Genomic DNA, 16,897 nt, shown 5'->3' with positions numbered 1-16,897 from the left:
GGTCAGGTGGGCCGAATGTCCAACTGATGCACGGAAACCGTGTCCACATTCGGATTTTGCCATAATTAGCGAGATCTGGAGGCGAAAAACGCCGATTCGTAGATTTGGTGCTGTATCAGGAGGTCCGAAGGGCTCGTTGGTTGCTGTAATTCATATGTAATAAAAAAAAATAAAAATTGGAGGAGGGCCACATGAGTGCTCTCTTCCCTCAGCTTTGTTTTTGAAACAATAAAATCGCTTTTGGTTTCCCGCCACATCTCTGAGGGCTTTATTATTTATATGCTTTTTTGTATTTTTACAATTACTTATATGTCAAATTATCGCAAGTTTTTAGATTTCTCAATCTGGGAGACGAAAGAGTGTCTGTGTGGCAGTTCAAAAGGCTCGTTGGGGAGATTTGGAGATGGAGCCGGAAGTGGGGAATCCGATGGAATCGCCCGACGACTTCGCCGCCGGCGAGTCTGACTCAGTTCCCGGAAGGTGTAGAGCTCCGAGGCTCTTCATTAGGGAAATGGTCATGAAGAACTTCAAATCTTACGCCGGTGAACAGCGCGTTGGCCCTTTCCACAAGGTTAGGGCTCTTTCTTTCTCTCCCTTTCCCCCTCTCTCCCTCTCTCTTTGTTTATGTGTGCGCGTGCGTAAATTTGTATGAATAATCACTCTGTCTTCAAGAACCACTCATGATTTGTTGGTTCGGCATGATGTTGGGATTTTGGGAGGCAGAGCTTTTCGGCGGTGGTTGGTCCGAACGGGAGTGGGAAGAGCAACGTGATAGACGCCATGCTCTTTGTATTTGGAAAACGAGCCAAGCAGGTGCTCCTCTTTATTTATTTATTTATTTTGGGTCAAACTTTTTTTAAATCTTAGAATCAATTTTTTGTTTTTTTAGTCCAAGAACAAAATTCAAGCAATTATGGCCTTAAAGCTAGAGATGTGTTTACAAATTAGCTAACCAAGAGAATCAATCGCTTACGAACAGTGAATTTTTTTGGTGAATTCAATGCGTCCATTTAGTGATGGAATTTAGGAACGAAAAACAAAAGCGAGCATGCTTGTCCGAGTTTATTTATTCATTTTTAGTTTCACTTCCTCTACTTGTGCAATAACCAAAGGGGGAGGGGCGTGGGGATAGAAATAGGCTAGACCCTATTGGGCTTCTATATCGTAATTTATCCTGAACCCTGTTCAACTGCACAGATGCGGCTCAACAAAGTTTCAGAGCTCATCCACAACTCCACAAATCACCAGAATCTAGACAGTGCTGGTGTTTCTGTTTACTTTCAGGAGATCATTGATCTGGTAAGTTTTCCTTGTATATCTTTTAATTGTGTTTTTGGTTCCGGTCTTTGCCTTGTGGTTATTTTCTCTCTTCGGTTACAGGAGGATGGGACCTATGAAGCTGTTCCAGGAAGTGACTTTGTAATTACTCGTGTTGCATTTAGAGACAATTCCTCTAAGTACTACATTAATGATCGTGCAAGTAATTTCACAGAAGTGACTAAGAAATTAAAAGGGAAAGGAGTGGACTTGGACAATAACCGATTTTTGATTCTTCAGGTTCAGTATTCATCACTCGATGACTGTATTTCTGTATATATGAAGTTTGGATTTGATATTTGGACTTGTGCACGCTGTTTGTTATCAGGGTGAAGTTGAGCAGATTTCATTGATGAAGCCAAAGGCCCAAGGGCCTCATGATGAAGGTTTTCTAGAATATCTTGAGGACATTATTGGAACTAACAAATATGTTGAGAAGATTGATGAGTCATTTAAGCTGTGAGTTCTATGCCTTCTTTAATTTTGTAGAAAGTTTGCATCTTCTGGTTTCCCCTTCATGCAGTTATATTAATTATGGAAATCAAAGTGATCACCTGCTTATTTGTACAGAGTGAGTTTTATTTAGCTCAAGCAGTTATAATAAAAAGTTCAGAATAGGAAGTGAAACATTTAAAAGGATTTGCTAATGGCCAGCAACTCCAGGCACCAATCACTTGAATTATTAAATTGAAGTTATCAAAGGTAAAGCATACTTTCTCCAGAGAAGGGTGTATGTATTAAACAATGAGGATAAACAAATCATGAACGACAAATGAGAACCATAGACTGAAGTAAATCACTGAAAAACCTTATGAACACTTACAAAATGATAACCAGCCAAAGCAGGCAGTGTTTTTAGGTAATTAGTCTTTACAAATTGATTTTAGCTGTTTTTACACACCCTTGGTAGAAGAATCACAGATGATGTCTCTACTGTTTCAAGACTTCCTTTTGTTGGATAAAATACTTCCAACACTACAACACCTAATCTGATATAGATGTGTGCCATTATTTATGTTTTTCTTGTTGGCCTGTCAGGCTTGAATCCCTTAATGAAAAAAGATCTGGTGTGGTGCAACTGGTTAAGTTAGCAGAGAAGGAAAGAGATAGCTTGGAGGTATGACTAACTTGTACCACATTGGCCCCTATTTCTCAAATTTATTCTTTAATTAATTATCCAACATTACCCAGCATTTTCATGCACAAGCACATATAATATAATATTTTTAATTATTTATTGATATCAGGATGTAAAGAATGAAGCCGAAGCCTACATGCTAAAAGACTTGTTACACTTAAAATGGCAAGAGAAAGCCACAAAATTGGCTTTTGAGGATACTAGTGCTCGTACAGCTGAAGTTCAAGCCAATCTTTCTACCATGGAAGAAAACCTGAAGCATGAAAGGTAATTTTGATCATAACAAGGATTCAGATATTATGGTTGTTGTGTGGTTAATTATGAAATAGTATACAATTGAAGTCATCGTGTTTCAGGGAAAAGATTCAGGAAAATAGTGTTACATTGAAGGAGCTTGAAGCTTTGCACAAGAAGTACATAAAAAGACAAGAGGTTTGTATCCTTAGATGTTGTCATTGTTAGGAGAACCATATGCATTCCCTATCGTATCATTCATAAATAGGAAATTTTGAGTACATCAACCTTTGCATCATATTCTGTGACATGATTACACAGCTATCACCCTAGCTTGTTTTCAATATTGTTCATGCGATGAGCTTTTTAGTTTTTGCTTGTTTTTTTAGGAACTTGATAATGGACTACGAACTTGTAAGGATGAGTTTAAGGAGTTTGAAAGGCAGGATGTTAAATACCGGGAAGATTTAAAGCACATGAAACAAAAAATAAAGAAACTTGAAGAGAAAATTGAAAAGGTATGGGAACGTGCAATCTCTATTCGACCTAAGAATATGCTTATTATAATAATCTTGTCTTCTATTGTAGGATTCATCAAAGATCAATGACCTCTCAAAGGAGTGTGAAGACTCGACAAATCTGATACCAAAGTTGGAAGAAGATATTCCTAGACTGCAAAAACTCTTGTTAGAGGAGGAAAAATTCCTTGAAGAAATTAAGGAGAATTCTAAAGGTGATGTATTATTTTCTCAGTGAAATTCCTAAAAGGCTGGAAATCCATTTTGTACTTTCTTGTAGTATTCCACTAAAATTACTGAATATAGTTGTGTCTTTTGGAGACATATATTACGAAGGAGCCAGTAATTATAGTCCTATTTAAAGCAATTGGGTTTTTTGTTAAATTGTTTAGTTTGCTAATTTAATATATATATTTTTAGTTTTTTTTTCTCATATAAGAGATAGTTTATTATTTATTTTTCTAAAATAGCAGCTATCGAGGTGAAATTGGACCTGTTAGAACTTATTGTGATGCAGGATAAACCCAGGTGAAATTCAATTGGGGCCAATGGAGTTGATGAATGTTGGTAGTTACAGAATAACTCCATAGCCTCGTGCTTGACTAGAAGCACTCTGTAACGCGCATTATTTAAAAACATAGATCCAAGACTCCCCTTCTCTCAATCATCAATGGATTATATAGAAAACTAGAAATGATAGATAAGATACAGCCTGGGACATTGTTTAAGCCTGCTTTGTCTCTTTTAGTTGTGTGCGTTTTAGTACCATGCACAATATATTCTGCTGATTTGCAGGTTGTTCTTTTTTTCCAGTGATAATTCTACTACAAGTATGACATAGTCTAACCTGAATATATTGCCTTGACAACCTGACATCCATGCTATCCCCCCTAGTTTTTACGCTCTTGTTACCTTTGCTTTATTGGATCATGAATTGATTGAGGAATTATGCATTCACTCCCTTTCTAAATTATTGATGTCATTTTTTGAGTGGATGTATATCCAAGTTCTTAATTGTTATTGACTGTTAATTTGTTGACAAACAGTGACACTGGTATTTTATCTATTAATAAACAGCTGAAACTGAGAACTACCGCTCTGAGCTTGCAAATGTTCGAGTTGAACTAGAACCATGGGAGAAACAATTGATTGAGCACAAGGGAAAGCTTGAAGTTGCATGTACTGAGAGCAAGCTTTTGAAAGAGAAGGTGAGGTTGGTATTAAGTTTAATTTGCAAATCGGTTTTACATAGCACCAATTTTCAAAGCTGTACTTTTCCTTTTCTTCCAAATGGAATTGAAACCATGTCTTATTAATGAAATTGTATCATGTCTTATGAAGCCAAACCAAAGAAAAAAAAAAAAAAAAAAGAGAAGAAAAAAAATAAAGAGAAACATGTCATCTCTTAGAATTAACTTATAGTGCAGAGAAAATTTTTTTGGGTTGGTGTTATGGAAGATGAAATATCCCCACTTCTGCCATTTTCTATAAAGTGTTGTTGGAAGTTGCCCACAAATTATTTAGCAGGAGAAACTATAACAATGAACATTCATGAATTACTGGTGTTGCAATGATGTGAAATGCAGTGCAATCGAATAAAAATTTATCTCTTTTTCTGCTGAAAAATGTGATTTGATTGAACAGTATATGGTTGAGGCTCTTAAATAAAATGCTGTTATTTTCCTTCGAGTCATGTATGAAAACTGCTTGTCAACATATTAAAGAATGGGTTGCTGTGTATCGAATTGAAAGTTAAGAGATCTGATAAATATTTACATTTTTCACAAATTTGGAGTTTCTATATCCAAGTGTACCCAGTGAAGCACATTTCACAGCAGAAGTACAAGTTCCATTGGACAAAATTTATTCATAAAAGCCCAGGTGAGAATGTGATCAATAAAAATTACTTGGACATATTTGGCTGAAGCCCAAACCAATGGACAACCACCTGCTTAGTGGTCGATTAACTTGAAATGTTTTTGTGGTGTCTTCTGGTGTTTTTTTTTTTGCCCCTTTTTTTCCTGCTGTTGGTATACATGAAAATTTTATCGGAAAATTTTGATTATGAGTTTTTGAAGTAAGTTATACAGCAAGAAAATGTCACTTTGGTAAGGCTAGTAGAAATAGGAGCTGGAAAATTAAGTGTTAAAGGACTTGTCTGAATTCTTTTATTTTTATTTTTTTCAATGATTAGTCATCCTATGGCTATCTACGTACAGAGAGTCAAGAGTCTAGTTATTATCCTGTTCCTAGTATTGGACACCTCCTATTAGTAGAAAACCTTTTATTCAAATCATTCTCAAGGTAATGATTAAACATCACCCATCTTCATTCAACCTGTAACATTGCGTGGGTGATGCCTAAGTCTGTGTCATCCTTTTTTCTGTTGTTGAAAAGAGTGGGGTATCCATTGCAGAGGAAAGGAAATCTGGATGAAGATTCCTCATTGTTTGTTTTGGAACATTTTCAGGGAAAGGGATAATAGGGCATTCGAAGACAGAGAACTGTTTGTGTAGAGATAAAATAAGATGATTGAGTGTACTCTGTTCTTTTGAAGCACCAAGAATTTTCCTCCAAAACTTACTGGGTGGCTGGATTTTTTAATTTTTGGATTTCTTTTAGTGTATATGAGCTTGGCACCCCTTCGGCGACCAGTTAGTACAATACTTGCATTACCAATAAAAACATATTTAATGGTCAGAGGGCATTGCTTATTGTGGGCATGATTGAGCATGAATTTTTGAATGAGCCATAACTTTTGAAGCAAAAAAATTGCTCCCATAATATTTGGGTTGCGTATCTTAGTCCATTATTTCATTTGCCACTAGCCATGGGACATGCAATGAACATGCATCTTGGCTTTTGGTAGTCATGAATAGTAATAAGAATATGTATTGTGTGGACAAAATTTAGTCATGGGTGATTATTGGTATATTCATGAGTAGATGTAGGTAGGATTTATATTTACTAAATTATCCATAGCTGTAAAGTAAATATTTTATTTTCAATATAAATTTTGTAAAAATAGAACATTTTGGGAACATAAAGGACGAAACACACAGATTAAAAACTATGCTGTCTTTAATTAATAGCATAGTTTCAACATAGAATTTGAATCAAAATCATATTGACATATTTGGTAATATGCAGACAAAAGAATTAGAATTCATCTAATTTGTCAATTACACTACTTCACAGTATCAAAACTTATGTAATTTGATATGAAAAAATGATATCATAAATCAAGAATTATATTACCATTATGATATTTAACTTTGAGGGTATTTTAAAGTATGAGAAAAAAATGATGATATGATATTCTTGAGGTTTGTTTCATTAATAGTAGATTTCTCAAATTTATAATTTTTTAAAAATATTTTAAAACTAGTTATGGACACACAATGTGTCCATGCTCCATGATTTATTTATTTTTTTAAAATTAAATAAATAGCTGCATTATTGATTTTAATATTACATCTTTAAATTAGTTTAAAAGATATCGGTAGTTCATTTTAATAAAGAAAAATAGTCCATTAGTTAGTTTTGGGTAACAATTGTGAGGGTGTTTTGGAAAATAAAAAAGGTCAAATTTAGGGAATCCTCTTTCTTAGTAATATAGACTAGCTATAGGCACGCACAATGCACGTGCTTTTCAGCTTTTGGTAGTCATCAATAGTAATAAGAATGTGCATTGTGTTCAAAGGTTCAAGTGTCATGGGTGGCTCCACAGCCTCGTGTTAAAATTTTTTCTCACCATATTGCCACATTGTCTAAATTTTTTGAAAACGTCTTTCCAAATGAAAAGCCATTAATGTCTTCTGCAGTAACTATGCTAATATATGTATCAACTATGGCTATATATATATATATATATTATCACTTGACAAAATCAATGATACTAATTTTTTATGATCAATTATCATTAGTTTAATTGATATGGAAGATACCCATGCTCTACCATTTGCAAAAAGGGCGGTAATCACTTTATTATTGGATTTGTAGTGTGGGATTTCATGTGCTTTACTGAATGTGATTCTTGGCTGTTTCAGCATGAAGCTGGTCGTGCAGCTTTTGAGGATGCACATAAGCAAATGAATGATATAATGAGTAAAATAGAAACAAAAAGAGCAAGCATAGCAAATATTGAAAGTGATTTAGAGAAAAACAAGTGTGAAGCATTGGAAGCTCGTAAATTGGAGCAGGTTTGTGTTTTTGTAATTGTTAAACTTTCATCTTCTTTTGTTCCTTGCAGCAATTTTGATAGGGTCAAAATACTGTTCTTTGTAGGAATGCATTAAAGAACAAGAAGCACTGATTCCTTTTGAACAAGCAGCAAGACAGAAGGTTGCAGAGCTCTTATCTGTTATGGAATCTGAGAAAAGTCAAGGATCTGTCTTGAAAGCAATTTTGCAAGCAAAAGAATCAAACCAAATTGAGGGAATTTATGGTCGAATGGGTGATCTAGGTGCTATTGATGGTGAGCAGATTGTGTATCATGGCTAGTATCTCATCGTGAACAAATATTGCAATTTTATTGATTATAGCATAGCATGTGTCAAGAATTCTTTGGCTTAATATGTGGCATTGCATATAGTATTTGTACTCTTTTCTGAGATTTTTTCATCCATTTTCATAGTTGTTTGTTAAGGTTACCTGTTGTTAATCCTGTAATGCACTCTTGTAGCTAGTTAATTGCATTTATTTTGTGCTTCAAAGGACCACACCTTAGATCTTGAGTACATCCCAGCTACATTTTATTAGTTTGTCTTTCAACTGTTTTGTACATTCTGTTTCTTTAGTATAATCTTTTATATTTAGTTTCTTAACTTGGCTAGTTTTTGCAGCAAAATATGATGTTGCCGTATCAACAGCATGCCCTGGACTTGATTATATAGTAGTAGAAACAACTGGCGCTGCACAATCATGCGTTGAGCTACTTCGAAGGAAGAATCTTGGTGTTGCAACTTTCATGATACTGGTATTTACTGTGTGTTAAAATGTCTTTCTGTATCTCCATCTGTGTTGATAATAAGTTATTTTGAGAGGGCAAGCCTGGACCAAGGTAAAACAAGGTGGTCATTGGGTTCAAGTCAATGGAAATAGTCTCTCCAATTGTGGGGGTAAGGCTGCATACATTAGGCTTCCCAGTCCCCCACTATCAGATGGGAGATTTGTGCACTGTTGTTGCAACATGCATCTAGGGATTTTTTTAAAGCACATATCTAGAGGTTATTTTGAATAGCAGAATAAGCTTGCTGAGTTGGGATTTGATTGAATCAGTTCCTCAAGGTTTTGAAAGAAACTAGTCAAGATGTACCAACATCACCTTGATACAGCTCTGCCTCCCCCATTAGTTGATATCTGCGACTCTGTTGTACCCTTTTAATAATTTTCTTGATTCTCCCCGGGCAGATGAGTCTCTTAACTCATTATTGAAGGATTAGGTTATAAAAAGTTTGTTATGAAATTGGTAAATCTGTTTGGTTAGTCTAAAAGCAATAAAAGAAGGGTGAGGCTGAGTGGGGTGGGGGAGTGATGTAGGACAGGAATAGAAATAGAACCAGAGGGGGAGAAATAAGGGAGTGAAAGGGAAGAAGAAGAAGAAGAAAGAAGAGAGATAGAGATAGAGAGTGATAAGCTTGCTGAGTTGGGATTTGACTGAATCAGTCCCTCAAGGTTTTGAAAAGAACTAGCAAAATGTACCAAGATCACCTTCATACAGCTCTGCCTACCCTGTTATTTGATATCTGCAACTCTGTTATACCCTTTTAATCATTTTCTTGATTCTCCCCTGCCAGTTGGGTCTCTTAGCTCATTTTTGAAGGATTAGGTTATAAAAGTCTGCTGTAATATTGGTTAGTCTAAAAACAATAAAAGAAGGGTGAGGGTGAGTTGGGGGGGGGGGATACAGTGATGTAGGACGAATAGAAATAGAAGCAGACAGGGAGAATTAGGGGAGTGAAGAGAAGAAGAAGAAAGAAGGGAAGAGCACCAAGAAACTGATGCCTGGACAGCATAGTTGTCAAATCAAGATTCGAATTGTGAATTGAAATTTCAATTTTGGGAATTGTGAATTGAGAATCAAATTGAATTGTAAGATTCGGTACAAATTTCCAAAATCAATTCTAAATGACATGTATATATTGAAATATAAATAACAAGCAAGATAGTACAATACATTTACATTTTGGCAATAAAAAAATCATATTTCATGTGTATGCTTCCCCTAAAAAAATGAAAAGGGAATGAGTCAAGGAATGTTATTATAAAAATGAACATTATGCTGCTTAAGGGAAGTAATCAAGAAAAAATAATAAAAAAAAACTGAACTTTTGGTGTTTATCAACGAGTAAAAAAAACATTTCATGCATATTATTTCTTGAATTAAAAAGAAAAAAAACAATTTACTTTAAAATGATCATAATTGAAGAAAATGCTAAAAAAAAAATTTTAAAGCCAATGTGTGTTCTGCCTCTTCTTCTCAATGGAGAGCACTATACTCCAGGAGTGAAGAATGTTTTTTCAAAGGCAGCACAGGACCCAAGGTTCCATTTTCTCCTTTCTGGCACAAAAAACTGACATAGATGAGGAATGGAGTAATTGTGTAAAAAAATATAGCAATTTAAAAAGTTGGGTTTTAAACAGGTCAGGTCTGTCTGGATATGATAGGTCTAGAATTGTGTGAATCAATAGATTTGGATCGAATTGCTAGATTTATGAGGTGAATTGATAGAGTCGATAGTGATTCAATTGATTTTAGATTTGCTAGTAAGATTCAAATCGATTTGAGTGGAATTGATATGAATCATACGAATCGAACCGTGAATCACAAGATTCTAACAACTATGCAGGACAGAAACAGAAATAGAGAGAGGGAATTAAAGAAAAGAAGAAGAAATGAGGGAGGGAGGGACGCCAAATAGGTGGCTTAAATGATGTAGCTGGTCGGTCCTCAGTAAAATATAGAGAGAATGTTGAGAATGCAAACCTCCTCCTGCTAACTCTCCCCCTGAAGTTGGAGGTGTATTGATAATACCTAATCCCAGCTTGGGACAGCATGCACAAAAAGTTGGTCTAAAATCTCCTAATTGGTTATTGGGCTTGAAAAACAGGGTTGCTAGAATCTTCTTCATTACATCATTTCTCACAATGCCCTCTCAATTTTGATATTTTGTACTCATGAAATTCATGCTTGCAATATAGTTGCAGCCTGATTACCAATAAACACATTCGTGGGCTTGGTCACCAGAAAGCCCATTTAGAACTCTCTTGCTGTCTTATTAGCTTGTACTCAGCTGATCTTGCTACGGTAGGTAGTTTGTTTTTTGCTCTGCCTAAGAACATGACCATCACCCATAAAGGTAATTATCCAGTAGTGGATTTGTACTTGCCCAATTAGAATCAGGTTTACCTACAATATCAAAGATCCTATCACACTTGTACAACAGCCCTTTACCTTGAGAATCCTAAGGAGGCCATGTTGTAAACCTAGCAAATGTGATTTAGTTAGTCTAGAAATAATAGAGCAAGGGTTAGGATAAAAGAAATGGAAGAGAGAGGAAGAAGAATTGTAAAGTCAGCAAGCAGAGTGCAGTAGTCGATAGTTTTTTACCCCCTCTTGAGATAGCCTATCCTAAACATATTTCTGATGACAAAAATACTGCTACTATAGAACAATACCAACCAAGCCTGTCACTACTCTAACTAGCCAATTGTAGAAACCCAACCTAGAGTTTACATACTAAGTAGGTTCTTGGGTTCATGCAACACAAGTTTGGACTTTTATTTGAGATTTTTGCAGCTAAATGCTTGAAGTTCTAGATTGCATTAAAAACTACAAAACAATTGTTGGTTAAAGCATTTAAGAGTTGTATTATTTCAGCATAATGACGTCTGGTTTATGACAAGTTGTTGTATGCTGTAACAATGCAGAAAATCTTGTTTATGAACTGTTTATGACAGATCTCTGCAATCTTGATCATTTTACCCCTATATGCAGGAGAAGCAAGTTGATCATTTACCAAAGTTGAGGGAGAAAGTAAGCACTCCAGAGGGAGTTCCTCGCCTTTTTGATTTGGTAAAGGTTAAAGATGAAAGAATGAAACTTGCATTCTTTGCTGCATTGGGAAATACTGTTGTAGCTAAAGATCTTGATCAGGTAATTTACTCTTATGTGTTTGCATTTTTCTTCATTTAAAATTTTTTTTGGTGGATATTTAAGTTAATGGCCATATTATTAGTTCATAAAAGTTCCCCTATATTTTGTTCTTTCTTGTATTGTAGATGCAGAATTTATTATGAGTACATAGTAGTTCCCACTCTCACTCTCTCCCTTTCTTTCCCCCTCCCTGCTCCAATATCTGGAATTTGGATCATAGCAGCTTGACTGAGTGTAGAAGATTTGGGAAGATTTCTGTTGTCATGGTGTTATGTAGGTCTGCTGTCTTGTGGAGGCAGTCAATCTTTTCTCTAAACAGAAGTAATTAGTACTAATTTCACAAGCATAGTCATCTGGAATCAGTTATTGTGATTAGAGTTTGTTCTTTTGATAATTACTTCTAGATTGGAAGTGCTAATGGTTATCATTTTTTTGGTTCATTTTTTTTCTCCATTGCCCACCTTATTTGCGGTCTGAACATACTGATGCTTCCCCTTTTTTCACAGGCAACTCGTATTGCATATGGTGGAAACCAAGATTTTCGGCGTGTCGTAACAGTTGATGGTGCACTTTTTGAAAGGTCTGGTACCATGAGTGGTGGAGGAAGTAAGCCACGTGGTGGCAAGATGGGCACATCTATCCGAGCCACCAGTGTTTCGCCAGAAGCTGTTGCAACTGCTGAAAGGGAGCTTTCTACAATGGAAGATAAATTGAGAAGTATACGCCAGAGAATCACTGAAGTAGTGAGGCATTATCAGACTGCAGAGAAAGCAGTTGCGCATTTGGAGATGGAATTGGCTAAAAGTCAGAAAGAGGTAATACCCTAGTGCATACCTTGCCTGCATCTTCCTTTAGTTGATATTACACAAAATTTTTCTTATTTATTGTATATTATTGACTTCTAAACAGATTGAAAGTTTGAATAAACAACATAGTTACCTTGAAAAACAACTTGATTCACTGAAGACCGAATCACAGCCAAGGAAGGATGAGCTTTTTAGGTTGGGGGAGCTCAAGAAAATTATTTCAACAGAAGAAAAAGAGATTGAGAGGCTTATACAGGGGTCTAAACATCTGAAGGAGAAGGTGTGAATATGTTGATTATCTTTCATTACCCTCTCAAAACTACAAAAACAAATATGCAGCTTTATGCCTAACTAGGAGCTTGTGTCTTGTTCTCTATGCCAAGTGCGTGGGTTGTGGTTTATTTGCATTTGAGAAATTCAGAATATTAAGAATTTTACACCTGGTCTGATGACAAAATTTGATCTGCCTTTGTTCATTTTCCTTTGTTTCCTAGGCTTTGGAGCTTCAGAATAGAATAGAAAATGCAGGTGGTGAAAGATTGAAATTGCAAAAGTCAAAAGTCAATAAGATTCAATCAGTAAGTAGATGTGTCATTTGTAGCAAGAAGAGACATACAAAACAAGATTTGGACTAATACGTTCTTCGTTTTTGCTAGGATATTGATAAAAAAAACACTGACATAAATCGTCACAACGTTCAAATAGAGACGGGTCAAAAAATGATAAAGAAGTTGACAAAGGGGATTGAAGATTCTAAGAAGGAGAAAGAGCGAATGCTTCAGGAGAAGGAGAAACTACTTTCCAGATTTAAAGAGATTGAACAGAAGGCTTTTGTGGTTCAGGAGAACTATAAGAAAACACAGGAGGTTTTTTTTTTTAAAAGATAATTATTATTTTAAATTTAATTTTTTTCACTATTAATTGCATTTGGGAGTTGCTTTTATATTTAATGTATGATTTGCTTTCTTTGTTTCATCTAGCTAATTGATCAGCATAAAGAGGTGTTGGATAATGCAAAATCCGACTACAATGAACTAAAAAGAACTGTGGATGAGTTGCGAGCATCTGAGGTTTGACGCCAATAAATATATCTTTTGTGTTTTCTGCTCCATATTGTCTGTGCGCGCATGCATACATGTGTAAATATCATGATGCCAATGATTTGGTGATGGCACAGGTTGATGCTGACTACAAATTGAAAGACCTGAAAAAGCTTTACAAGGAATTGGAAATGAAGGGGAAGGGTTTCAAGAAAAAGCTTGATGACTTGCAAATTGCTCTTACAGAACAGATGGAACAGTATGGCTTGACCTGTGGAACATATTGTTGAATCATGGTTTTAAATAACACTGTGACTGTTACGTAATGGTTTTTTGGGTTCCCGATATCGTTACACACTGCGAAATCGGTGAAGAGAAAAATCACATCCATAGCGGCTGTTACAGACTACAACTGCTACGTAAAGGCCGCTACGGCTGTTACGTAACTGCTATAGGATATTTTATTTTTACTTTTTCTTCTCACTTTTGTTTTTTCCATCCTTTCATAAAACATTCTCAATATACTGTGGCGAGAAGAGGGGGGGGGGGGGGGGATTATAATGAGGATAATGATACAAAATTTACTATTTTAAACTCACAAGAGATGCATTAACTAACAAATTGGAAATACTAACTTGTTAGGAAAATATTTTATTTTGATAAAATTAGCAATTTGATATTTATGTTCTATAGTTTTCAATGCATTAATTAACAATTTGAAAATACTAACTTCTTAGTAAAATATTTTATTTTGATAAAATTAGCAATTTGATATTTATGTTCTATAGTTTTTCAATTTCAACCTTCTTTTCTTTTGTCGTTATTGTATATTTGTATTATTCGTATGATAATATGTCTTATGTGTCTAATAGATTGATGGAGTGTATATTGTATTTTGTTTTATTAATTAATTTATCACACATAAGAATTTATCATGCATAAGAATAATGAGAAAGTATAAATACACGCATAATTTTTCTGTTGATGGTGGTTTAAAAATAATGTAAATTTCTTGCCCTTTCCAAACAACTTAGTTGAACTAAAGGATTCAAAATACAGTAAAACTCTTTTTAAGAAGCGTTAAAAGCTTAAAACTGCACAAAGTTGTGCGTGCTTGAAAAAAATTTTCGGCCATTACACCTGTTTCTTGTTATTTAACATCCGCCACTCTTGTTTCCTATTACACCCGTTACCATTACATTACGCTGACCGCTATTGCAATTTAAAACCATTTTTTCAATTGATGGTTTTTTATGGCTTCAAAGCATGTTTGAATTTATAAATATGGTGCAGAATTCAGAAGGATTTAGTAGATCTTGAGAAGCTTCAAGAAACCCAGACAAATGAAACTCTTACTGAGGCTTGTGACCTACAAAGGGCCCTTGAAATGGTGACATTACTTGAAGCACAATTGAAAGATATGAATCCAAATCTTGATTCAATCTCAGAGTATGATTTTTCCCCCTTTTTGTAGTTAATGTGTCTTGCTTTATAAAGTAGGAAAGTGGGTTTTATTCTGCAAATTTCTTCTTGTATTCACTATTGCAGATATCGGAGAAAAGTATCTTTGTACAGTGAACGAGTAGAAGAACTTAACAATGTTACTCAACAGCGTGATGATGTAAAGAAGCAGTATGATGAATGGAGAAAGAAAAGGTAAATGTTGTGAAACATGCCCCAGGGCTATGGACCCCCATGTGCAATTTCCCACTATATCGTCAATCAAAAACTGCCCCAGGCTTTCAACTCTAGGCTACAGGCATGCATATATAGCTCGCATGTGATAACCCTAAAATGCCCTCATGAAACAATACAATGATCCTACTGGCTCAAGTGCATAACCCTTCTGAATATCAGCCATAACTCAATAATTATATTATTTTCTCTTGATGTTTATAATCTTATTTCTTGTCTTTTGGATATTTTTTCCTCTATAGATAATTATAATGTTGCTAAAAATTGGTTATCTATTTAGGTTGGATGAGTTCATGGCAGGATTCAACACCATTTCATTGAAATTGAAGGAAATGTATCAGGTGTTAAAACTCTCCACTTCCTTTACTCGTGTCCTCATTCTGAACCTCTGCCTGTAGACACCTTGTATTGAACTTTGAATTGCATTTGAATGGATTGTGGTATTTATGCTGTATTTGAATTTTTGTTAGAATAGTGAAAAATTGCCTGAACTGTGGCTACCACTTGGTATGCTGGCCTGGAATGGTCTTATTGTCATTTAAAACCCTTTCTTTTGCATTGCCCCTTGTAATTTGCCCACTTTTCATTGGAAAACTTCTATTTTCTTTTATTAATTCGTGCATGGAACTGCTTGAGGTTGGAACCTTTAATAGTTGATGGTGCTCATGCCGTTTCTGTTTTCTCATGTTCCTTTTAATAATTCTTTTTGTAATAATTGTAGTTTTCTTTGATGATATTATTACAGATGATCACGCTTGGAGGCGATGCAGAACTTGAACTAGTGGATTCTTTGGATCCTTTTTCTGAAGGTGTTGTTTTCAGTGTTAGGCCACCAAAGAAGAGCTGGAAAAATATTGCAAACTTGTCGGGTGGTGAAAAGGTCATCTCAATACTGCTTGTGACTTGCCTTCCTGTCTTAAATTTTAGTACTTCCATTTTTTTTTAAGTCTTATTCTAGGTTTTATATGTGGTTGATTTTTGAATTGCTTGCAGACTCTGAGCTCCTTGGCTCTTGTTTTTGCTCTTCATCACTACAAACCTACTCCACTTTATGTAATGGATGAGATTGATGCTGCTTTGGGTACTTTCGCTGCTTAATGAGCTTAATTCTTCTAAATGGATTTGTTTATTTATTTAACTTATGGTTTTCATATTGTTCCCTGTCACGTATACTGTAACAGATTTCAAGAATGTTTCAATTGTTGGACATTATGTGAAAGATCGTACAAAGGATGCACAATTTATTATCATAAGGTAGATTTGATGTCAAAATGAATTTTGATGGGATTTATTCATTTTACTAAAGATGCTATTTGCTTTGTACAACCATGCAGCCTGCGGAATAACATGTTTGAGTTAGCAGATAGACTTGTTGGGATTTATAAAACAGATAATTGCACCAAGAGCATTACCATTAACCCGGCGAGTTTTGTTATTTGTGAAAAGGCAGCTTGAGGCACCTGTTGGATTTTCTGATACGAGCTCAAGTTGGTTCCTGTATCGTGCCTGTGTTCTTTTGTACACATGTGAGTTGAAGTTGATATGCATAAGCTTATGTAGTCTGGAGGAGGGATGGGTAACATGTATATAGTGATGTGTAACTATTGCTCAATTCCTTAGGTAATGATTGGGAGCATGGGTTTTGATATTTGGATTTGAATTTGTAGGTTTGGATGAAGTTGGATACAATTTTGTATTACATTTTGTCTAATTCCACACAAGTTCGAATCCATAACTTGAAATCTGTGCTAAAAAACACAGGGCTATCTTTATTTTATATTTTTTCAAGCTCAAAAATGATAGCCATTTTATTTGTCTTATTTTTTAATGTTTTATGTTTTTCTAGTGAACTTGCGACTGCTGTGCAACCTGCTTGCAAATATCTTATGGCAGTGAATTTCTCATTTTCGGCTGGCCCCTTATTTTAGTTTTTTTTTTTTTTTTTTAACTTTTTTTTTTGTTTTAGTTTTTTTTTTTTGTTTTGGCTTGAC

At 35.1% G+C, this 16,897-nt stretch overlaps 1 protein-coding gene across 2 annotated transcripts; it reads left to right on the top strand.

Annotated features, from left to right (window-relative positions):
- The first annotated feature begins 300 nt into the window (after nt 1–300).
- LOC131150449 (structural maintenance of chromosomes protein 4) lies at nt 301–16,810 on the top strand. 2 transcript variants are annotated; one of them, XM_058101173.1, is made up of 28 exons: nt 301–571; nt 724–813; nt 1,198–1,299; nt 1,381–1,557; nt 1,646–1,776; nt 2,356–2,434; nt 2,565–2,722; nt 2,812–2,887; nt 3,079–3,207; nt 3,278–3,422; nt 4,285–4,415; nt 7,257–7,409; nt 7,495–7,684; nt 8,052–8,185; nt 11,207–11,365; nt 11,872–12,180; nt 12,275–12,451; nt 12,666–12,749; nt 12,828–13,037; nt 13,152–13,241; nt 13,349–13,470; nt 14,505–14,660; nt 14,760–14,867; nt 15,187–15,247; nt 15,652–15,786; nt 15,900–15,987; nt 16,088–16,160; nt 16,241–16,810. In XM_058101173.1, the coding sequence occupies exons 1-28, from the start codon at nt 404–406 to the stop codon at nt 16,359–16,361; spliced, it is 3,756 nt and encodes a 1,251-aa protein (XP_057957156.1). In that variant the 5' UTR covers nt 301–403; the 3' UTR covers nt 16,362–16,810. The 2 variants fall into 2 exon arrangements, with proteins under 2 accessions (XP_057957156.1, XP_057957164.1); XM_058101181.1 differs by lacking the exon at nt 724–813 and having other exon boundaries at nt 304–571.
- The last annotated feature ends 87 nt before the right edge of the window (nt 16,811–16,897 follow it).

This window comes from Malania oleifera, chromosome 1, assembly GCF_029873635.1.
Source record: "Malania oleifera isolate guangnan ecotype guangnan chromosome 1, ASM2987363v1, whole genome shotgun sequence".
NCBI classification, from domain to species: domain Eukaryota; kingdom Viridiplantae; phylum Streptophyta; class Magnoliopsida; order Santalales; family Ximeniaceae; genus Malania; species Malania oleifera.
The sequence above is the reverse complement of the archived record's forward strand: the minus strand, read 5'-3'. Positions and strand labels throughout refer to the sequence as shown.